At 46.8% G+C, this 24,861-nt stretch overlaps 1 protein-coding gene and 1 pseudogene across 1 annotated transcript; both read right to left on the bottom strand.

The window, feature by feature from the left end:
* Positions 1 to 4,362: 4,362 nt before the first annotated feature.
* Positions 4,363 to 5,693, bottom strand: LOC136552196 (proline-rich receptor-like protein kinase PERK13). Its single transcript, XM_066543733.1, has one exon. The coding sequence runs from the start codon at positions 5,635 to 5,637 to the stop codon at positions 4,363 to 4,365; it is 1,275 nt and encodes a 424-aa protein (XP_066399830.1). The 5' UTR covers positions 5,638 to 5,693.
* A 573-nt stretch (positions 5,694 to 6,266) lies between these two features.
* LOC136552195 (protein XAP5 CIRCADIAN TIMEKEEPER-like) lies at positions 6,267 to 10,058 on the bottom strand (annotated as a pseudogene).
* Between the last annotated feature and the right edge of the window lie 14,803 nt (positions 10,059 to 24,861).

Genomic DNA, 24,861 nt, shown 5'->3' with positions numbered 1-24,861 from the left:
CGTGCCACCCCTGATTGGAATTGTAGGGGATGTACATAGGGTACGAGCCCAACGCGCTCAATTTCTTCTGCAGCGCGAAGCCCCCCACCAGCATGATCATGAACGGCTTCCCCTCTGGCAAAGCTCGCCCAGAGAACATCTGCTGGAAGAAGTCCATGTGTGGCTCCATCCCAAGGAAGGCATCGCACACAGTAATAAAGCCAGCGATATACAACACCCTAGTTAGATTGAGGTGCTGCAGCTCCAGGCCCCACTCATTGAGGAGCCCATGTAGGAACCTAGTGCGCGGGGTATCCTAACCCATGCTCATGAAAGGCGAGGAAGGAAACAACCTCGCCGGACCTGAGGTTGTGGGAAATCCTCCCCGTAGGAGCCCTCTAGTGCACCACCTTCTTCGACAAGCAGAAACCCCTTTTCGGCGAAGGTAGCTAGCACCGACTCCCTCATGATGTATGACCTCCAAGTCGACATTGCGCTCCAAGTTCGCGAATGGATCTATGAGTTTTCTCCTCTCCCTTGCTCTCTCCTTTTTGTCCTAGGAACCACCATGACACTCAAACGCTCTGGGTGAGAAGGAAGAAGGAGAAGAGGCGGTAGATGAGGAATAGGTGAAGGAATAGGATGGAAGCCCTCCCTTCCCTTAATTAAAGAAAGAGGCACAATAGTTGGGAAAGACGTAGCGATTGGGGAAAGGTGAAACGACGGGGGCGAAAAACCCTCTCCCTTCCCTCATTCAATGCGGATGGGATACGATGGGACGCGCCCTGACCAATGGGACGCACCCTACCTGACGGAACTGGCACCCGGTCAGATGAGATGTGGCATGGGTATGGCCCACCACTACCGCACGCTAGGCGTAAGAAATAAGGTGCCACTGCACGTAGGTGGCCCTCCGCCTTCCTAGGCAGGACATGGAAAGGCCCAAATGACTAGGATCTCCGCCAGGAGAGACCAACGGGCTTCCTGAAATGATCGAATGGCTCAGGTGAACGCCAAGATATAGGTAAGGAGTAGAGGGACGCCCCATAGTGGGCTATGCTGACTCCTGTCACGAATGATGAGCACGGATCCTGGTCGGACATATCCGATAGGAGCTCCTTCAAACCCCATCACTCGAGTCATCAAGGTAATATTACCAACCTCCACTATTTCTTTATATGAACATTCATTTATCTATGCATACACTCATTCATTCCATACATAAAAAAGCATCACATATGCAGTTAAATGCATCACAACGCTCCGTGTTGCGTCATGAAGTGGCAGTTGCCTCATTCAAATATGAGCAACGACCGACTAGGGTTCGAAGGCCAGCCCACAAAGGGCTTGATGTCGCCTCGTGTTAAACAGAGCCAGGGGAGAAAACATAGATGAGCCCCAAGCGGCCCTTGCCCTAGTCTGCCCCTAAAGCAGACAGGGTCATCTAAACCTTCTTGTTCGATCCTAACCTCCCACCAAACCCATAGAATCTCTATCGAGGGGAGGCCAGCGGGCCACCCTAGGTCAGTCTCCCAAACAACCTAGGCTTCTGCCTGAGTTATAGGTTAAGGAGCAGTGGAATTCCACATGAGGGCTATGCCAACCCTATCACGAACGATGGACTCGGATTTCACTCGAACGTGCCAGTTAGCGAGCTCACTGAGCGCGTCCCTCAAGCCATCGAGGCAAGCGACTGCTAGCTCAGCCCCTCTGGTTGTGGGAAACAGTGGATGGGGTAACGCACAAAACTCAACCGACCCCTACCAAAGCCCAATGGGGCTCAGGGTCTCAAGATACCCAAATGCCTCAGATGTGCTAGGATTCACGACTCCGACTAGCCCGATCCCTCGACGTGCCCGACGCCTAGATCTATGAGTCCGTCTTCGTCCAATCCCTCGGCTCGATGCCTAGATCTGTGAGTCCATCTTGTTCGATCCCTTGGCCCGACTAGCGCCCGGATCAACGACTCTAACTCGCCTGATCTCCTCGTTGCGAACGATGCCTAGATTCACGACTCTATCTCGCCCGATCCCTCGACCGCGACCAAACGCTTCGGACCATACTCCCAGAAACGATGGGTCAGAAACCGAAAAAGAAGAGACTACGCCCACTAAAGTGCACACACTCATGCCTGCTAACAACCCCCTAGGCGATTCCGTCCGAATCACCCGGGGGCTCGAGGGCTACACCCATGGGTACGCTCGTGCGCACCTACCGTCAAGACAAAAAAATCCCCCAGACGATTCTACCCGAATCGCTCGGGGGCTCGGGGGCTCCTGTCGGGTTCATAAACCTAGGGTCCCTCATGGACCGGCTTTCCAACAAAGGCTCAGACCAGCAGAGAACATTGTGAATGACGCACAACTCCTGGGCTAGCCCAAATACCTAAATGACAAGCCAAAAGGGTGATCCAATCTTCGACCAGAAGGCCTGACCGAGGAGGAACGACGCCTGCTTCCGACTCCAGCCCTGCCTCTCCGACCGGAAGGTCTAAAGAGAAACAACGCTTGCTTTCGACTACCGGTCCTGCCTCTCCGATCGAAAGGCCTGGCCAAACACCACTTCCGACTCTGACCTGCGTCTCCGACCAGGGATGCGCCAAACCCCTGCTTATAGCTCTTCTCTGACTAGCGTAATCAGAGCCGAACTGGGACCAACTGACCCAGGACGCTCGCTCGGTGAGGACTAGGAAACAGATAGAGAAAGTAAGGCATGACACTCAAGTCAACCGCAATACCGAGGACCGTACCCTATACACCTGTAGGACAGTACTAACAGGGCATGTCAGAAGGGTACCCTACAACCTTCCTGGCATGTCAGAACCCTAAGCAGTGTTGTGGGCGCCGACATTTTCCCTATAGTATTGTAGGCGCCATCAACTCCCATACCAGACAAACATGGTAAGGCTCCCCCCACATGCCTCTTGACATCAACAGTGTTGTGGGTGCCGGTATTACCATACCAGGCGAACATGGTAAAACCCCCTACATGCCTCTAGGCATCAACAGTATGGCAGGCACCGATGTCTGCCATACTAGAAGAAGATGCCGCAACCTCCCACATGCATCTGACATTAACAATGTTATGGGCGTCTACAATCATCTTATACCCGACGGCATGGGCAACAAGACTTAGCATACGTACACTCTCCCTCTCTCACTTGTAAAGCCACCCCCTTCATCTATAAAAGGGGATGCACTCTCTCCCAACAAGGGAAGATCGATCAGTTCACTCACACACTACAACAGAACCACTAGGTTCAAACCTCGAGCACACGCTTCGAACACTTAGCACATAGTGGAGCTCCAGTCACTCTCGGCCCTTCAGATCGGAGTCCGACCGGACCTCTTGCATCCCCCATCTTTCTCCCTTCCGTTTGTAACCCCATAGCAAACTTTGAGCGCCTGGGCTCAGGAATAAAGTTACCGACCGACTCAAACTGGACGTAGGGCACGTTGCCTGAACCAGTATAAACCCTGTGTCATTGAGTGCTAGGCCACATCCGATCACAATGTACGGCAAAACTATAAATATTTACGTGTTGGTCACTTTCTGCACCGACACATGTTTTTTGATGTATTGAATTGATATTGAGATGATATGGTTAACAAATATATTATTGTTGAAAGATTGGATAACTTGTGCTTTGATGTGTTGAAGTATAGATGCTATTTTTGTGTATACACACAAAGATATGCTTATAACAAATTAGTGGTGTCCTAATTTGGTAATTCCACCGGCCCTCAGTTATATATTTTGAAATTTTGAAACCAATTGATGAGCTGGAACTATTCCTAGCCTTGTTCCAGGACAATCAAATAAGCCCTAAATCGGTACAAAATAAATAATTTCAATTCACTACTACGGCCACATGTGGTTTTGTATCCTACGCTATGGGTTCTCCTATAGTCGCATCGTTTACGCCGTTCTTTCGGCACTCTGACTTCTTTTTAATGAAATTCACGTGAATGCATGTTTCCGAAAAAAGGGATAGAGTTACTACAACTTACTGTAATTAATCGATGGTACCTATATTGCATCGAATTTCCTTTTTTTTTTGTTGGCTCACCTTGGCTTCCAATTTCTGCACAGTTAACACACTTGTAGATTACTAATCGATTTTTAGTACCACCACACCAATAGTTCAACTATGAATCATGCTTAAATTTTATAATTATACGCGATAATACACAAATTAAACATCGTACATACTGTAGATCATGCTATCCTACAGAATGAATCAGCCAGCGGACCATATAACATGTTTTACACACAAATTACTACTACAATCCACAAAAAAGACCCCCAGATCAGACCAACGGAGAACAACACTACAGAAATGACCATCCAATCCCAAAAACTGAAACATAAAAGGGGAAGAAACTAAAAGCCAAAGCCCAGTGTCACCAGCGCGAACAAGGCCATGCACGCCGCCACTCTGCCGCTCTCACTTCCTGTCCACCTACCGGCGCTGTCCTCCAACGGCTGCCCCTCGCCGTTGAGCAGCTGTGGCTGCTGGCCGAACACGCCCTGCGCCGCCTGCTGCTGCCCATGGCCGAAGGTGGCATCGGGCTGCAGCGGCGGCGAGGCTCCAAGGGGCAGCTGGTGTGGATGCCCGCCGTGTGGGTGTGGCATGCCGACAGGAGATGGTCCCGAGAAGGGCACGCTGCCTGGTGATCCTGGCTCGCCAGATGGCGTGGCCGTCGTGCCTGGGATTGTGTCGCCGGTCGGCGGGGCGGCGAGTGGCACCCCGAAAGGTGGCAATGGCGTTTGAGGGCCAAAGGTGGGCGGAGCTGGAGGCGGCGACGAGTACAGCGGCTGGTCCGGCAACATGTCAGCTGGCGGGGGTGCCAGCAGCGGCTGGTCCGGCAAGTCGGGAGACGTGTAAGCTGGCGGCGGTGGCAGCGACAGGTCCGGCAAGTCGGGCGACGCGGGCGGTGGCAGTGGCTGTTCGGGTGCCGTGTGTGGCGGCTGGACCGGCAAGTCCGGCAACGTGTCGAGCGGTGGCGGCGCTGGTTGGTCTCCGAAAGAAAGGTCCGTGCTCCCGGCACCAGCAAAAGTCGCTGCTGGCGGCGTCACGAGTTTTGTGCTGGCAATCGACGGCGGTGGGAGCGCCTCCGTCGAAGGCGCGATCGTTGACACGGGCAAGGGTGCCCCACACTGCTGCCCCGTCCATGGTTCGCCGCTTGCCGTCCACACCGTCACACCTTCCTTGCTAACAATCTTCATGTCGCCACCGTCGTCAAGGCTCAGAGTCCCCGGATCGGCGTCGACCCCGGTGTCCCACAATGAGTGCCCTCCGGCGAAGAGCTCGAGCCCCACCGGTGAGAACGCCAGGTCGCACGCGTCAGCGCCGCCCACCGGGGTGCAGTCCGACTCCCACACGCTGCCGCTGGCGCCAGCTTGCTGGACCTGGACATAGCACGCGTCCCCGCCGAGGCCGCCGCCGCCGTCCACGGCGCGGCGGAGGTACGCGGCGTACGATCCGGAGGGCGAGGTGAGGAACGGCTGCGCGCTCTGGCCGTCGATGTCAGGAACAATGGCCGGCGCGATGGTGGCGATGATCTGCTGCTCGGTGCTCCTTGAGATGTAGTTGGAAGAGATGGCAATGGAGCTGGAGATGCGCGCGAGGAGCAGGAGGATGGCGAGGGAAGCCATGGTAAGATCGATCTGGTGAGCTAGGCAATGGGAGAGGGGTAGGGGTTTTTTGAAGCGAGGCAGAGGAGGGTTTGGTGCAGCTTTGTGGAGCAACTCCAGCTCCAGTGTAGTGGTAGTAGGAGAGTGGCGAACATTGCATGGAGCAGAGGGAATCTCAGTCCTAATCCTGTTTGGTCTAGGTTTCGGTCAGTTAAGATAGCTCATGCTAGGGTGGCTTAGTGCAATTGATTGGGATTTGGGAGATCATGGGCTCATGGCTTTCTAAGCTGCCACCCGCAGAACTAAGGAAAGCCAAGCCTTTTCTTCCGAATGTTTTCAACAATTCAGGAGGGCCTTTTCTTCGGAATGTTTTCAACAATTCAGGAGGGTTTGCACTTTACCGCCGATAGTTCGATAGACTCGCATAAACAAAGAGAGAACTTAATTCATGTCACCAACGAACCCTAATATATTTGTCGTCAAGCATGAACTTTTCTAGCAAACCAATAGCAGTCAGACACGACTAATAGCATAGATACATCTAGACGACAGGAGTTATTGATGACGCGCACCGTAGAGTGGTAACAATGGCCGCAACTATGAGATGAATTCGCAACAGGAAGATTTCAGGGGCAAAATGGGAAATATCATCAGTAGAAGTACATGTTTCACATAAGTATCGAGAGGAGAAAATTTTGGCATCGCTAAAATAACAGTCATATGATTCTAGTTTTAGTGGTACATGTTGGCAAACAACACTAATAATCTGCTATTCCAATCGTCACTTGTGCCATTCTCATACCGTTAAGTGCTGGTAATTTCAGACATCCAAAGAACAAATAATTTAGCTGTCTATGTATGATGGTCCATGCTAATCCCCATGGATTGTGTAGCGTTCCCACTTTTTTGTTGGGTCATAGATCTGCAATGTAATTTGAGTCATTAGTGAATGAACAAAACTGTTGCCAAACCAAAGTATATTCCTGTCAACAGAGTTGAGGTTATTAAGCATGAAAGAAGATAGAGAAAATTGACAAACCTCCCATCTTGAAGCTGGGAATATATGCTTATTTTTCTCGTACCAATGCCTCTCTACAACCTTCCCCGTGTGAGACTGCAGTTATCAAACATGAGTTTAGAATGCAGCATATCATATGGGAAACTGGAAAGTACAAATAAGACATTGTGAAACGTCAGTCACCTCATCCTTTTCTTTCGTTGCATCGGCAACGGTACGAACATCCTCATGAACGTCAAAATGGAAAAGCTGTCAACAGAAATCAGTGTCATTAAATGTTTAAACTCTAATGCCATGAAGAAATAATTCATCTGGAATAACAAAACAATCCCTTAAGCATCTGTAAACAACTAGAATTACATAATCATTTGGTTTCAGATCCAATATTCCTTAAACTTGTGAATTAACAAGGTTAAGGAAGAAAGAAGAAACTGCTAGCCTCCCTTGATGAAATGAAAACAGTGATCAGTTGTAAGAAGCCAAATATTACAAAAGCTGGAAACACCAATGGAAAAAAAAGGAATTGCACAGTTGTTTTTCCAAAAGCTAGGAAAAGCTTCAGAACAAACAACACGTTTTTGAGCAGAATATATCCACATCACAAAAGAAACAAGAATTACCGGTCCACTCTTGCCCCTCGCTTTGTTGATAATTAATTCATAAAAGCTGTGTTGCTGTCAAATAAATGAGAGAACATGGAATCAGAAAATGGTTGGACTTACTTTAACATAACTTTGTAGATTACAAGAGAATGAACACATACATGAGGGATGATAAGATCTTCCTTCACATAAAGTAGATTCTCAACTGAAGTTGTCCGCACTTCACGGAATTCAGGGGCAAGCTGCTGTTGAACAGCCCTTAGGAATTCTCCAATGGAGTCACCTTTACGGACCTGGCATCATAGTAAGCTTTGTTTTCATTGTACAGTCCACAGATCAAAAGCTTAGAACAGACAAATAAGAAGCAAGTTCACCATTGATTAGAAATTAACCTGGATAACTCTCCTGTGCCCAGTCCCATCCCAGTAACTGTAAGTAATTGAAAGAGGTTCATCTGGAACGCGACATAATGGTTAATCAGTTAGGAAGAAATTTTATCCAAAAAATTGTGACTCGTAGTAGATTGATTAAAGTGAGCAGTTCTATCAGAATGTGGCAGTACTTTTGATCAATTCCTGTTCACGCAACCACTGCTTCTTCAGTCGTTCTCGTTCTGCTTGTTCCTCCGCCTACCTTTCTCTGAAGGATCACTCTTAGCAAACAGCTTGCAGGTCAAACAAAGCTTGGAAATGGAGAATCAATCAACAATCCTAAGTGGTAGTCATAAACCAACAGAAATACCTATCGGGTAGAAAACTTGTCTCGACAGTTGGATCCTTTCCAAGTTTGACAGGGCCATTTTTCTTGGTTTCTTCTGTACAGAGAAGCAAGAATATGTGCATATTAGCTTAAGAGTAGTTCTATAATTCTTTAGTAATGTCAAGACACAGTAATATTGCTGTTGGCACTGAGCAAGGATTAAGACATTCTACATAAAGCCCTGTGCAAGACCTGTTTAATTCAGTTTGGTGTTTGTCTACAGGTGAACTATACATGAAATGATCTAAATAGCAGGATCATGACGATAACAAGGGTTTTGCCACAGTTGCATCAATCAAACTTCATTTCATCACCAATTTAACAACTAAAGCAAAGTTTAAAGCAAATGATTGCCACAGAAGTAAGATCTCGAAATCAAAGCTGTAACACAACAGGAAAAACAAACACACAAAACAATGCTTCACAAGAATTTGAAAACTATGATGGAAAACACAATTATCAGAAGAAAACTAGTACACGAGCAAAGAATATACGGATGTGGTACATTTAATATCGTTCATCAACTACGTCACGGCTATGCTAAAAAATGAAATATGAAATCATAAACTACAACCAGCCCACACAAGTGGGGAATATAGAAACAAAGCCAAAAAAAACTTGGTCAATGCAATAGACAGAGATGTGTGCAGTGCACCCCCAAAATGAACAGACCTGCTTATGAAATGCACATAAATGAGGTGAGAGAACAAAAAAATAGTAAGACCACAGATAGGTTAGAAGGACCATACGTTTCTCAAAATCATCTTCATCACTTCCATTCTCAATGTCGTCGCAGAAAGATAAGCGTGGATCACCCTTCACTCTCCTCTTTTTCCTTTTCTGCATTTGCAATTCTTCTTCTCTGAAACACACAACACATTATTGTTTGGCTGAGGGAAGGAATTCAAAGATACTTGTGATTTGACCAGGCTTGAATTCAAAGTTCAAACTCACTCTTGTTGCAGCTTTTGAAGTTTTTCTTTCTCTTACTCCTCAATCTTGGTTCGAATGTTAACCCTCTACTCGGGCAGAAGGACATTAAAGACAATAAATTAGATGGAAAATCCCAGTCTTCAACAAATGAACCGGCAAATAATGATGTATATGTATGAATGAATGAATTGGCTAATTACCTTCTCGACATACTGCTCCCTGGTGACGAGACCAACTGTTTCCTTCTTAAATGCAGTCTCAAGAATCTGAATGCAACAGCAATTAACATTAACTTAGTAAAATTCAAGGTTATACACAACCTACAGCAACGACCTACTTGCAGAAATTCAAATAATTTCTAAACAAGTGAAGAGGCGTATACATGGTGTAGAAATTAAAAGACATAAATCAGCCTACACGACATCAAAACGCACACACAAAAAAAAAAAAACATATCAATTGGTCAATTCAGCAACAAAAACGAAGTGTGGAAAAGCTACTCGAAAGTGAATACTGAACCGTACAGGGTAAACTAAACAGAACACAAATCTCGTGCTGATTTTGCTAAATCACAAGTAGAGCTAACTATCGAGCAAAAATTACTGGCGATTACAAGAGAAAAGACACGAATCCTGAACGACAGTGGCAACAAGTGAGTCAGTGTCTTTTTCCCTCACTCGTAGCTTGGTGGGCAATTACAACGCATCGACAGGATTAAAGGATTCGGTAGAGAGACGGACAAAAGGGCAGGAACACGAAGCGCGCGGCCGTGACGGCGATTACCTCGGAGGTGCTGGAGCCGAACTGGAGGAGGCCGGGCTGCCCGTCCGCGGACTTGTTCTTGAGCTCCTCGATCTAGCGGCGCTCCGCCTCGCGCTGCTTCTCCAGCCGCCGGATCTTCACCTCGTCCTGCGCCGTTCCCACGTACCCATCGCCGAACCCCGACATCCTCCTCGCCTCTCGTGAGGGAGACTTCCCCCTCGACCTTCTCCTCCTAGGTCGGTCAGAGCGGAGTTGCCAGCTGCGGCGAAACGCGCAGCGGCCGGACGGAGGGCGGAGACGGCCCGCCGGAACAGGGCTCTCTGCTGCCTGGTGGACGCGTCGGGCGTGGGCAGCCGCCGGGGTGCTTAGGTACGTGGGCCTAACCGACTTACACTTGTTCACCCTGATTAAGTTGGGCCACGTCTTATTGAGGCCCATAACAGCCCAACAGGTAACAGACGACTGCCTCGTCGTCGAATTTGCACTCATTTGATTTCACAATCCGAGAAAAGGTTACGCTTATTCAATAGGTCTTCAGTGAAACAGCATATACTGATCGCCATTCAAAAAGAGAGAGAGAGAGTTCAAAAAAATAGAAAGAAAAGAATTCAAAAAAAAGATCGCCAAGTAAAAGGACACAACGATTAAAGATGTCAACGGGCCCCGTTCCCCGATTCCCCGCTGGGAATTCACCCATTAGGAGACGGGGATGGAGAGAACTCTTCCCCCACGGGGAGTTAAATGGGCCAAATCCTATCCCCGTCGGGCATCACGGGGGCGGGGATGTTATACAGCCCCCCATCCCCGCTCCCCGCGGGGACCCGACTGCACTGCTGAAGGCCCACGAAGGCCCAATACCTATACATGTATATATAAAAGGAACTTTGACCTAACCCTCGTTCCTCAACCTCCACTCCCTCTCCCATCCGTTCCCCAACCCAAGCTGTCGACTGCCGCTAGCCCACTAGCGCACACAAGGTCCGCTGGTTCAGCGATGGCGCGCCCCGCCCTAGTACCCTACGTTGCCTGGGCCCAGGCCGGCATCATCGGAGACTGCCCTGTCCTGCTCGCCGGAAGGAGCTCTCGGTCCCTGCTCGCCTGAAGGCCGGCCTCGCCGCCAGCTAGGAACCCGTTCGTGCAGTAGGCATCATCGGCTAGGATCCCGTCCTACTGCTCCCCTGCAACGAAACGCCGCTCGACCGGCTCCACCGGTCCCTGCAACAGGCACCGGTGACCTGCATCCTGGCTAGGCACTCCCCTCGAGCCGAAGGTGAGGGCCCTGCTCTCCTGTCCCAACTCCCATCCCAGCTGCATTCTTTGACGGGGATGGGGACCCCATGGGGATGAAATCCCCAGCGCGGGGACGGGGATGAGGAGAAACTTGCCCCCGATGATATTGACGGGATGGGGACGGGGGAAGTTTTATCCCCACGAGGTCGGGGATGGGAGAGCTGTACCCGACGGGGAATTCCCCGTTGACAGCATGAACAATGATTTAACTACCACTATCGAGAAGACGAGAATGATCCAATAACAAAAATAGGAGAAGTTTAACAGCCATACATGAACTTGTGTATGTTAACAAGCCAGGGCTACTTCAGATATAATAAGTTCTAAATTATAGGGTATTTTTTTTCATCCTAAGTCAAATTTCTTTCATTTTGACTATGATTATTTGAACTTATGTATGTTGATGCATTATTTTTCTAAAAAACCGGTCAAAGTTAAAAGAAGATAAACCTAAATTTTAACGATAGAAAGACACATAGCATAAATGATTCAGAATCTTGTTGCCAATAGACAACAAGCGACGGCAGGCGTAGGCGAAGAATTCAGCTCCTTGAAGAATTAGATAGCTCCTGGTCCATTTTGGCTTCCGCGAGGAGCTGCAACACAGGCACAGCAGCACAGTCACTACCGGAAACAGGATCTTTGTCATGTGTCCAAGGCACACGGCGAAGCCCAAAAAACACTCAGCAAAGGTTTTGCCGAGTACACTCGGTAAACAGCACATGACGTACACAGTGACGGCAAAAGTTTATTTACCGAGTGTTTTTATCGGGCACTCGGTAAAGACGTTGCCGAGTGCTGAAACAAATGCTCGGAAAAGAGTAACGTGACGACGCGGAGACGGCCACGACGTGTTTGCCGAAGTGTCTAGCGGCCTCGGCACTCGGCAAACATGACCTTGTTTGCCGAGTGCCCCAGCCCTGACACTCGGCAAATAATGCATGTTTGCCGAGTGTCTCGGCTCCGACACTCGACAAATAATCCATGTTTGCCGAGTGTCACATCCCGGACACTCGGCAAAGATTGGCCATCCTAGACCCAACTTTTGGTCTCTTTGCTGAGTGTCCAGGAGCTGTCACTCAGTAAACATGCCTTCTTTGCCGAGTGTCACAGCGCAGACACTCGGCAAAGAAGCTATTTTAGCCCCAGAATGCACAGATTTTTGCCACGTGTCCGCTTTGCCGAGTGTATTTTTCATGGTACTCGGCAAATAGCCCTTTTACCGAGTGTAACACTCGGCAAAGCTGCCACATATAACCAGTTTATTTGGTTCGATCACAGCCACGTACCACATTCAAATAAACATCACATCCATCACAGATAGTTCACAATAGGCATCACAGGCAGTTCATATAGATATATCGATCACATCACAAATGCAAATGAACTTCACAATTATAAATGCAAATAAACTTCAGAATCACAAGTACATAGTTCTCAGTCGCTCTCTAGACTCATCGGGAATGCAAATAAACTATGACCACGGTGACCACTATCAGTCATAAGGCTCATTCGATGCCGCAGATTGATTCTGCACAAAGGAGAAGAGATAAATCATTAACAGAGATTGAGAACGAAACATACAAGTATTAGAAATAAACTAGCAACTAGAAAAAGTGATTAATTCTGCGGAAACTAAAAGTAGCTAAGTTATAATGATTAAGAACGAAACAGTGATTACAAGGTTAACTACAAACTAGAAATAAATTAGAAATTAGAAACTATAAACATACGCACATCATAAAGGAGAAAAGATTGATTTCGCATAAACTAGAAACGATGATTATAAGGTTTTGAAGTGACTCACCGTGCCTAAAACAATATTTGTAGCAGGTTGAGGAGGACGGACTGGCATTGGTGGTGGAGGTTGACCGATTGCAGCATAAACACCCATGATATAGTCAAACATCTGTAGCCGCTCTGCCTTCGTCCTCTGTCGCTCTACCTCCATCCTCTGTTGCTCTGCATCCATCCTCACCTCTAGCTCCTCTCGGCGTCTCGTTTCTTATTCCAGCTGAGCCTACAATATTTCATCCCAATGTTACAATGCAATGCAAAAGTATGTAAAAATCAATGAACGATGAATAAAACAGAAATAACCTGTAGTGCGCTCATCTAAAATCGTGTAGAGTCCGACTGTGGGCGTATCGCCGGGCTGGAACTCATGCTCTGTTCTCGAATCTGAGAGAGAGTGGGTGTGGCAGAACCACCTAATCTAATGCCTCTCGGGAGTGCTCGTCTTCCATTAGGACACTAAGCACTCGAAGGAGAACACTAAATTACGTGGTCCCATCGGGCACACCCAGGGCAGAACCCAAAAATCCATGTTTTCATCAGGATCACAAATGAGAGAATAAAGCTTACATCATTCTTAACCATTTCTTACATCACTTTTAATACTTTCAAGCAGGTGGTAAGCAATCAGATTTCCTTTTCTTTCCATCTTTCATCTTCCAGTTCTTACTATGGTGCTAGAGTTAAGACAAGTCATACTGGAGCGTCGGCGATTCATGAATCAATGCCCCCAGCTGGGGACCCCAAAAACACACGCCTCGCTTGTACCCCGGGCACAAGCCAGACCAACACACTACCCTCTAGCCTAGTGACGGTGGTACCACTTTACGAAGACACCCCCGAGTTTTCTCGAAACTAACCCGTAGGACATAAGCACTATTCACTTGAGTCATGTATCTTACACCTAGAACCCTGAAAAAAATTTATGCTTCAATTCAGTACCCTTCTCTTCATCTTCTACATATAGAGGAGCAGAGGAGCACTGGTCGACGGGCACGGCTGGCCAAATCCCAGCCACCAGTGTACTCACCGGTGGGGGAAGACGGCAGCGGGGCAGCGGCGGACCGCGGTGCGACCAAGCACTGCGGCACGGGTGCCGAGGAGCAGCGGGTCTAGCGTAGGAAAGGGGGCGCGGGCGCGCTCGCGCGTGGTGCTTGGTGCCCAACGGAGGCCAGGCGGAGTTGCACATGACAGTGGTGCTGGGGGCGCAGCGAGAGCTCGGGCGCTGGGCAATGGAGGTGGAGCTGCGACAGGAGTGGAAGGCGTAGTGATGGTGGCCTAGCGACGGCGCTCCTAGGATGCACAGTGGAACGACGTGTGGGGCAACGACGGCTCCTGTGGGGTAGTGCCATGGGCTTCGGTCCAGCGCATCCATAGGGGTAGGGCGATGGTAGGCGTGAGACGCTATGACTGTAGGTACAGACATTATGGAGACACGATGCGGGGAGGGAGAGGAAGGGACACTGGTGTAGGACACGCGGGCTCGGGCATGTGGGAGGCCATGCATCGGCCAAAGGGGCGGCTCATCGGTGGGGCACTGCGGCTACTGTGGGGCGCAGGGAGGAAGAGTTAGGCGAGGAGGAGCAGCGCATCAATGCCGTAGCCCATGGCGATGTCGGAGTCATAGACGCTGTAGTCATACTCCTTGGCGGCGTCTAGAGTGACGGTGGCCCGGCTTCAGCGCTGCTTGGTGGCCACGCCTAGGCCAAAGGCAATGACGTCTAGGAGGATCACCACCGGCTGCATGAGGATGGACGCCATCACGAGCGAGCGAGCGAGTGAGCTAGTTAGCTCAGCTTGCTCCTGTCAGTCGGTCTCTACTAGCACGTGGCTGAGCTGCTGGTCTAGGTTGGGTACTGCTAGGGTGAGCTTGGCAAGCCTCAAGAAGGCAGAGGGCAGGACAGACAACAACATGTACGGCCACAACTATGTGCTGGCGTAGACGGGTGCTCGGTAGAGGTAGACAGAAGCAATCAAGGCAGAGAGAGAAGGAAAAGCAAAGGCCAGGGAGCATGGATGTGGATGGATGAGGAGACTTTGCAATGCAGAGCCACGATGTGAGACGAGACGGTGAATAAATGCAATGCAAGGCGAGTACACAGCACGCCACACTAGGAAAACAAATGAAGCCTGTAGACCTGCTGCGCTATCGCTCGTACGTGCTATCAACCCACTCACTTGAATTAATGAAATGGCCAGACGGGCAGCTGAGTCACGGCGTGTAGCGGGGGTGGTGGAACTGGGCGCAGGTGCACGTGAGCCCTAGGCTGACAGCAGCAGTGCACCAGCGACCAACATCGCCAGCACTCTCATTTTTATTTCTATTTTGTTCATATTAATTTTTAAACTAACAAACATCACATTGACACTCAAACAAGCATACCCACATATTCACCATGTCCATATCCTGTTGATGATATAATTTTTCCTGTTTATATTTTATATTATTTTAGTTTCCAAAAATTCATTTTCTAAACAACTTTATGCATTAACAAGCATAACTAAAACTCTAAGGTTTTATTATTTAGCAAATTTTACTTTCAACAAATTTTATTTATAAAAATTGTTTTCATGCTCAATCCAACCGAACAAGACACTCGCCATTTACTTGCTAAAATCGTTTCGGTAAATTTTTCTTAGGCCTAAATCTCGGTGCTAAACGAGCTCATAACACCAGAGGTGTTACAACCAACCCCCCTTAAAAAGAATCTCGTCCCGAGATTCAAAACAAGAACCAGAAGAGAGGAAACACGATTACATTCCGTAGATCAGGGATTACACAAAAGATTACATGACTTCGAATGCAAAACCACACATGGATTTATGGATACAAGGTTAAGAGCAACCTAATACAACTGAGACTTAATCCAGAAATCGAGATAGACAAGGGCAATGGAGAAGCAACAGGAAGATGATTATCCAAATCATGGCATAGGTCGAACAGATCCAAAAATAGTCGACTGAGAAGTCAAACATCATGAGCCCTAAGACCAACTAACCTAAGGGAACTTGAACTTCTTTGACAAAACCAGATCCTTTCTTCTTGGATTACACCATCACCTCAGACTGACGAACCTAATTCCTCAGATGGCGACTGGATCTCATAGCTCTACTCCGAATGTGAGCGGAATGGGGATGATGAAGAAGAGCAAGGACGAAGGGTATTTTAAAGTGGTGAACGGTGGTGGGGCGCAACACATCGGAAGTGGAGGTGGCATGAATGGGATACATAGACGGTCATGCTGTGGGGATAAACTTGGCCGTGGTGCGCTTCCTACATGAGCCACAGAGAGGATAAAGGGGAGGAATGGAGAGAGGGTCCACTCAATGAGGTAGGCGTGTGGCCGGCCATGTCCCAAGAGAAGGAAAATGAGAGGGGAAAGGGGGGGTCTAGTACGGGGGACAAGGCATAGGGGGTCAAGAGCCAATTGGATGCTAGGAAAAAGAATAGTGCACAGTGCACAAGGTCGACGAGTGCGGCACGATGCCTTGGCCATGCGAAACGGGGTGCGAATGGACACGACACAGATGGCGTCCGTAGGGCATGCAGTGAAATAACCTGGCATGTGTAGCAGTGGTCAAACTAAACACAGAGCTTGGGACATGACATCTACCCAGGCTTTTACAATCACTATCGGCTACCCACGGAGAACTTTCCTTACTACTCTTCTTTTTCTTTCCCTTCCTTGACCATAATATGTACCAACCCTTGTATAAACTGAGATCCCAACATACACTGCTTCCTCCAAAACCATGTTCTCTTGCTTTCTTTGATAGAACACTATCTCATCAACCCGTTGTGGATTTCTCATTCGAACACCCGAATATTTCCAAGGAAATTATTTTGTAGCAAAAGCGGTATGGCAGTGTAACTTGCTAAAGGTACTTGGTCAACAACCTCGATACTAGTGTATGCCAAGTAGTGTCACCATGTGGCAGCTGTTCCACTAGGGGCCCTCGGTTTCATCGTGGCACCATAAGCTATTAACCAGGCAACTATTACCAAATTACACGCCATGAAGGCAGTGGGGTCATAGACCACAGAGTAAGAGGGGTATTTGTTGATGCGGGACCCATGGGATACCCCACAAGGAAGGGAGAAGAACTAGTCTAACTACGATTCTTCCCCTGTAATCTTAGTAGTAGTAGTATTCTATAATCCTACTAGGAACTCTTATTGTAAACCGACTAGGACTTTGGCCTCCTGACTATATAAAGGAGGGCAGGGCTCCTTGGATCAAAAGTTTAGAGAACAATTGTACAACACAACACTTTACGGTCAATCCAACGCAAAGGCTACGCCGACTAGACGTAGGGCTATTACTCGATCAAAGATCGAGGGTCTAAACCAGGATAAATCGACTGTCTCTTGCGTTTACCGTTGAGTTCTACATACGCTAAAGCCCGAACAAACTACCCCCGGGGACCCCCGTGGTAGGCTATCGGTGGTGAAACATCGATAGCTGGCGTGCCTAGGTAGGGGCTTTTGGCGATTTTGCATCCGAGAGCTCAATGGACCTAGACAACATGATCTTCTCAAAGAGATCAACCTTCATCTTTGGTTCATGGATCTACGAGGCAGGCGACGATGGCAAGCTCCAAGGCCGTCTCCTTGAAGATTCAGATCATCATTAGGTCTTTTCCATTTCGGCGACAACGACAGATCAGCTTGCTAGAAGATTCGCACAGCTCGTGATGTTCAATCCAACTCAGGATTTTGCGACTTCACGCATCCGATTCAAACTCAGGTTCTGCTTCCAAGAAGAAGTCTTATTCGAGTTCTTTTGGAAAACCGAGTTCTTTTCTGACAAAGCTCTGAAACACGATGTCAACCTATCAAGAATACTACTCAGAGTACACTCAGAGTACTTCAAAGAAGTCGGGTCCTCTTTTGTTCGAACTCCACAACATGGTAACATCTTATCAGACATGGCCCGAAGGATCCACCTATCCCATGCTTAGAATGCCGCTGAAAGGAGTCCAGGAAGGTCTCGTCTTAACTATAACATCTCAAGACTGTATCATCCATTGGCCAGGTTTTGTTCCTAAAGATGACGGCACCCAACTAGTCGACAATACGATGACAACAACTCTACCCTACCAAGAAGGAGACTTGATCTGTGACCTTGAAACCTCTACTGAAGTTATCAATAGCTCTGGTAGTACAGAAATCAATGACAATGACAGAACAACTCATGCTAGAGAAGTATTCATGATTCGCTGTCCTCAATCACCTTTGGTCCCCCTAGAAGCACTCGACGTTAGGTCTTCAGATGAATCCAAATCCAACATATCACCATTTATCCAGGGGCATGATGGTGAAACTGAGAGTCAGAGGCAGGCTAGAGAGAGAAAGAACAAATTGAAGCAAGGACGTCAACGCCGTGCTAAACAACGAAAGGAAACTTGGATCAAATATAAGTCAGACCTAGCCGAGTACAATAGGAGAAGATCAGAGTGAGAGGTCAAAGAAGGGCGAGCAGCGAATACACCCTACGATAAAATCTGAGAAGCACTAGAAGAACTTAGGGCGACTTCATATTCCAATGAAAAACAAGAACAGCTCTGGGACTTCCTCTGATCAACAGTCCTTAGGACGCACGACGAAAGGGCAACATCTCATGAATAGGAAGATCAAAATCAAAGGAAGTCCGCCTTCAAGAGACTTGGGCCAAGTGGAAGTCACAATAGAGAAAGTACAATAAACCATAGTCAAAACGACTGGGTCGAACAACCAAAAAGGCCAAAAGCAAAGCACCTACTTGGATAGCCACGTAGAACTACTCTCACCAAGACAACAGTTAGCAAGAAGGGGGCGTGGAATCAGAATACACAGAAGCCAGAACGCATGATAGATTCCCCTGTTTTGCAAACAGACTTGCGTCAATACGACTGCCTCATAAGTTCAAGCCATCCAACCACTCTAAGTATGATGGCAAGACCGAACCAAGGCAGTGGCTCAGGATTTACTCACAATCGATTGAATTGGCCGGAGGAGATGATGACATCAAGACCTTGTTCTTTCCCATGGCCCTAGAAACCATGCCACTTCAATGATTTGGCAAATTGAATCTAGGATCAATCAAAAATTGGGAGGACTTGCAGAGAGCTTTCTATGAAAATTTCACGAGTATTATTATACACCCAATCACCCATGCAGAGCTAAAAGGACTCAAGAAGAAAAGAGGTGAAAGTCTCAGAAATTACTATCGACGATTTGGCGAACTACGAGCTCAAGTACATGACATCACAACGAGAAGTAATCGAAGCTTTCTCTCATAGAATCATGGCTAGGTGGCAATTTCAAGACTTCTACAAAGAAAATCCAAGAAACAATGAAGAATTCAGACGAACAGTGGAAAAGATAATTACCGTAGAGGAAAAGACACGAGAAAGATTCCTGGATAGAAATAACAGAGACAACCCAGATAGGCAAAATCCTCGAAACAATAGACATCAGGAAAGAAAGCGTGGTCTAGACAACACTGTAGCAGTGACCAACAAATCAAGGAAATTTTCCAAGCCCAGAAGATATGACAACATTGAGAACATACGTTGCCCCTTGCACCCCAAAGGAAATCACACCATTAGAAATTGCTACACCTTCAAAGATCGATACACAAGGAAAGATAGTAAGGAGAATACCAAAGAAGGCAATCAGAAAAAAGAAGATGGCAACCACGAAGACAAGGGATTCCAAAAAATCCAAGGGGATAGTGGCAGTAATCTTTGCCGGGGTTCTAGATTCTAGAAGCAAACATCAAGAAAAGCTAGCAGTTACGAACCATCATGGCAGCAGAACTTGCTACCCCAAGATATCTCAATTGGTCAGAGTATCCAATCCAATTTTCAAGAGAAGACCAATGGACCTAGCAGTAGAAAACAGTAGGCCATTACCCACTGGTTCTAGATCCAACCATTGCTGGAATGACTGTTACGAAAGTACTAATCGACGGAGGAGCTGGACTCAACATCATTTTTTCAGAAACTCTAAGGAAGATGGGACTACAACTCGCCGGGATGATCACACCAACAAGCACGCCTTTTTATGGCATAGTACCCGACAAGGCAGCAATGCCACTTGGACAAATTACTCTACCGGTTACTTTTGGGACTCTCTCGAACTACCGTACAGAGTTCATCAAGTTTGAAGTCGCGGACTTCGATTCATTATATCACGCAATCCTCGGGCGCCTAGCACTAGCAAAATTCATGGCAATACCGCATTATCCATACCTATTGCTTAAGATGCCAGGGCCTAATGGTGTCCTCTCTCTTCAGAGTGATTTGAAGCGCGCATTTGACTGTGATGTTCAGGCAATCCAAATTACAGCAAAAGCACAGGCCAATGATGGAAGAAAAGAAATAACCACTATTGTGGCAGAAATGAGCCTAGAAGAGCTAGAAATACCGGCTAAAAAACCTAGCATCTTAGCACCACCAAAAGAAGCCGACGTCAAGTAAATCGACCTGGGCACCGGCGATCCCTCAAAAACGGCAACCATCAGCGCCCACCTATCGGCAAAATAGGAACTCATGCTCACCAACTTTCTTCAGGACAACAAAGATATCTTCGCTTGGAAGCTGGCCAACATGCTAGGGGTCCCAAGAGAGTTGGCTGAGCACAGAATTGATATCAATGATGGCTCCAAGCCTATGAAGCAACGACTACGACGATTCTCACCAGATAAGAAGGCAACGATTAAAAAGGAAATTACAAAACTAATGGCAACCGGATTCATCAGAGAAATCCACCATCTAGATTGGCTAGCAAACCTAGTTTTGGTATAGAAAAAGAATACAAATGAGTGACGCATGTGTGTCGACTACATAGATTTCAACAAACACTACCCGAAAGATCCATTCAGGACTACCACGCATTGATCAGATAGTAGATTCAACAGCATGATCTGCCTTACTATCCTTCCTTGATTGCTATTCAGGATATCACCAGATTGCAGTTAAAGGAAAAAGACCAAAGCAAGACATCTTTCATCACTCCATTCGGTGCCTACTGCTACAAAACTATGTCATTTGGACTCAAAAATGCTGGTGTGACTTACCAAAGAGCTATCCAAACATGCCTTAGTGATCAGATCGGCGAAAACATAGAAGCATACATGGATAACGTAGTGGTAAAGACAAAGAACCCGGATACACTAATTGAAGACCTAAAGCAAACCTTCGAAAACCTGAAAAGATGGAGGTGGAAATTGAATCCAAACAAATGTGTATTCGGAGTTCCTTTAGGACAACTACTCGGATTCCTGGTCAGTCATCATGGAATCGAAGCAAACACCAAGCAAATTCAAGCCATAATAGAGATGGGCCCTCCTTGAAGTGTCAAAGATGTGCAGATGCTAACAGGCTGCATGGCGGAACTAAATCATTTCATATCAAGACTGGGCAAAAAGGGGTTACCTTTCTTTAAATTGCTAAAGAAGACAGACAAATTCGAGTGGACAGAAGAAGCCAATGAAGCTTTCAAGAAACTTAAGGCATATCTCACATCCTCACCCGTTCTCACACCTCCAAAGAAATACGAAGACATGATGCTGTACATTGCGATAACTTCTACTATGATCATCACTGCAATTGTCGTAGAAAGAGAAGAAGAAGGGCGTGTATATAAAGTACAACGCCCCGTATACTACATCAGCGAAGTACTATCAGAATCAAAAATCCGGTACCCGCATGTGCAAAAACTACTCTACGCCCTCCTAATCACTTCACGTAAGTTTTCGCCACTATTTTGAAAGCCACAAGATTACCATAGTAACAGATTTCCCACTAGGAGACATCCTACACAACAGAGATGCAACAGAGAGCATATCTAAGTGGGCAGTTGAACTTGGTGCTCTCAATATCGAATTTCACCCCACGGAAGGCAATTAAATCTCATGCCCTGGCTGATTTTGTTGCCGAATGGGTAGAAATTCAACAACCTATATCGAGTACCATCCTTGATCATTGGAAGATGTACTTTGATAGATCACTCAAGCTAGGCGGAGCTGGTGCAGGCATCCTCCTCATTTCTCTAGATGGAAAGCAACTCAAGTACGTCCTTCAGATATTATGGTAAGCTACAAACAATGAAGCAGAATACGAAGCCCTCATCCATGGGTTACGAGTGACAATTACCCTCGGAATCAAGCGTTTACTCATATATGGCGATTCAGCAGTAGTCATCAATCAAGTCAACAAAGATTGGGATTGCACCAAAGAAAACATGGGCGCTTACTGTGTAGAAATATGAAAGCTCGAAAAACATTTTCAAGGATTAGAAATTCTACACGTCCTATGCGATTCTAATATAGCAACAGACTTTCTTGCCAAGCTTGGATCAGATAGGGCAAAGGTCCCACCTAGTGTATTCATAGAGGAATTATCAGCTCCCTCTATCAAACAACCCGGTGAGATAACCCCTAAAATCTCAGCTAAAGGCATCCATATTTTGGTAATCACCACTTCATGGACCCAGATTTTTATTGATTACATAAAAGAGAATAAGTTGCTAGCGGAAAAGGAGGAAGCTACCAGAGTTGTTCGTAGAAGCAAGAATTACGTCCTAGTGGGAGACAAGCTCTACAGAAGAGCCACATCATCAGGAGTACTCCTAAAATGCGTCTCATTTTAAGAAGGCAAAGAGATCCTAGACAAAATACACTCAGGTTGCTGTGGAAATCACGCCGCTTCAAGAACACTAGTCGGCAAAGCATTCCGCACCGGTTTCTATTGGCCAACCGCTTTGAAAGATGCAGAAGAACTCGTCAGAAGATGCAAAGGTTGCCAAATGTTCGCAAGACAAGCTCATGTGCCAGCTCACAACCTCATCTACATCCCACCTGCTTGGCCTTTCTCCTGCTAGGGGCTGGACCAAGTAGGACCTCTCAAGAAAGCAAAAGGCGGCTTCGAGTACATCTTCGTAGCAATTGACAAGTTCACCAAGCGGATTGAATTCAAACCACTCACAAAATACAGCGCAGCCAAAGCAGTCGAGTTCATCCAAGACATTATGCACCGCTTCGGCATGCCCAATCGAATCATCATGGATTTGGGTTCTCCCTTCACAGCCACATAATTCCAAAGTTGGGCACAGGACTGTAGCTTCAGAATAGATTATGCTTTAGTCACACATCCAGAGGCCAACGGACAGGTCGAAAGGGCAAATGGACTCATACTAGCTAAATTAAAACTAAGATTGTATAAAGAACTAGTAGACTATGGATCAAAGTGGATTGAAGAATTACCCAAGGTCATATGGGGGCTACGTACTCAAATAAGCAGAGCCACCGAATACTCACCTTTCTTCCTGGTTTACAGATCAGAAGCCGTACTACCTACAGACTTGATCTGGACATCACTAAGGATAGAACAATACGACGAAGGAGAAGCAGAACACACCCAAAGATTAGAACTCAACAGTATAGAAGAAGTCAGAGTAAACGCTACCCTTCAATCAGCAAGATACCTCCAAGGACTAAGATGCCACTACAACAAGAAAACCCAGTCTCGATCATTACAAGTTAGAGACTAGTACTAAGAAGAATACAAAAAACCGACGGACACCATAAACTACTCAGTCCATGGGAAGGTCCTTTTATCGTCACAAAAGTCATCAGACCAGGCACATACAAGTTGATAACCGAAGACGGAAAAGAAGTCAACAATACATGGCACATCAGTCAGCTACGAAGATTCTACGCATAAAAACGACTCAAGGGAAAATATGTATACAAGACACAAGAGATCAACGTTCATGATCAACAAAGATAGCGCTCATCAACAATATATGTACTATTGTGACCTATCAATATTCATGATCAATAAAGATGGTTCTTTCTCAACAAACATATGTCTCATTATGGCTCTCCCTGAGTTATTTCCAACAAGAACAAAAAAGCAAAATGGCTAAAAAGATGCCTGAGCATACTGGCCGAGAGCAAAAGAGCTGAAAACATGCTTGAGCCCGTCGATGAGGGTGGCTAATAAGCTAACACCCGAACTAAAAAGCAAAATGGTTGAAAAGACGCCTGAGCATTCTGGCCAAGAGAAAAAGAGCTGAAAACATGCTTGAGCCCGCCAATGAGGGTAGCTAATAAGCTAACACCCGAACTAAAAAGCAAAATGGCTGAAAAGACGCCTGAGCATTCCGACCGAGAGCAAAAGAGCTAAAAACATGCTTGAGCCCACCGATGAGGGTAGCTAATAAGCTAACACCCAAACCAAAAAGCAAAATGGTTGAAAAGATGCTTGAGCATACCGGCCATGAGCAAAAGAGCTGAAAAGATGCTTGAGCCCGCTGATGAGGGTAGCTAATAAGCTAACACCTGAACCAAAAAACAAAATGACAGAAACTAAGCCTGCACATAAATCAAAGCGACTTCAAGACAAGACCCTCTAGCTCCTTGTGCCAAATAGCAAGAGGCTCGGGGCTACACTTAGAAGACCCCAAGAAGCGCTACACGGTTTCACTCAGAAAAGCACTTGGACAACATCTGTACCTGCTCGGCAAGACCTGAAGGAACAAGGCGAGGCTTCCAGAGCTCAACCATGGAGTGCTCGGGGGCTACACCAGATGCTGATCACATCTCGAGTTAAGCAAAAAAACTAAGATCGTCGGTCCTAAGTCTTTTTAGTACTAACAAGAACACAAAGTTTGTCAAGACAGCGATCTACACCGAGTTGTTTCACATGGTACAGACGAAAGCCAGACAAGTACTCGGCAAATCAAGAAAATTTGTCAAATTCAATGATCTACATACACTGAGTGGTTTATACAACGTAGATAAAAGTCAGAACAGATAACTACTCGGAGAAAATTCTGATCACTTGGACAACACATTTAAAGAGTAAGCAAGGATTAGACATCCAGACAAAGAGGACATCAACAAAGATAAAGGATCTTCATTCAAGAAAGAGTATAAGTATTCTATTACAAAAGACGAAGTACAAAGGTCGATTACATTCAAGCATTGCCATCAGGAGTAGAAACATCAATGTTAAGATTATCTATAATCTTCCTGGCTAAGTCATCGACCTTAGGCTCCAACCTCTCAACAGCATCCAGGTACTCTTGGCTCTCGG

The sequence above is a fragment of the Miscanthus floridulus genome, chromosome 4, assembly GCF_019320115.1.
Source record: "Miscanthus floridulus cultivar M001 chromosome 4, ASM1932011v1, whole genome shotgun sequence".
In the NCBI taxonomy this organism is placed as follows: domain Eukaryota; kingdom Viridiplantae; phylum Streptophyta; class Magnoliopsida; order Poales; family Poaceae; genus Miscanthus; species Miscanthus floridulus.
The sequence above is the reverse complement of the archived record's forward strand: the minus strand, read 5'-3'. Positions and strand labels throughout refer to the sequence as shown.

Coding starts and splice junctions, on each gene's coding strand:
- LOC136552196 (XM_066543733.1), bottom strand. CDS start 5,637: ATGGCTTCCCTCGCCATCCTCCTGCTCCTCGCGCGCATCTCCAGCTCC.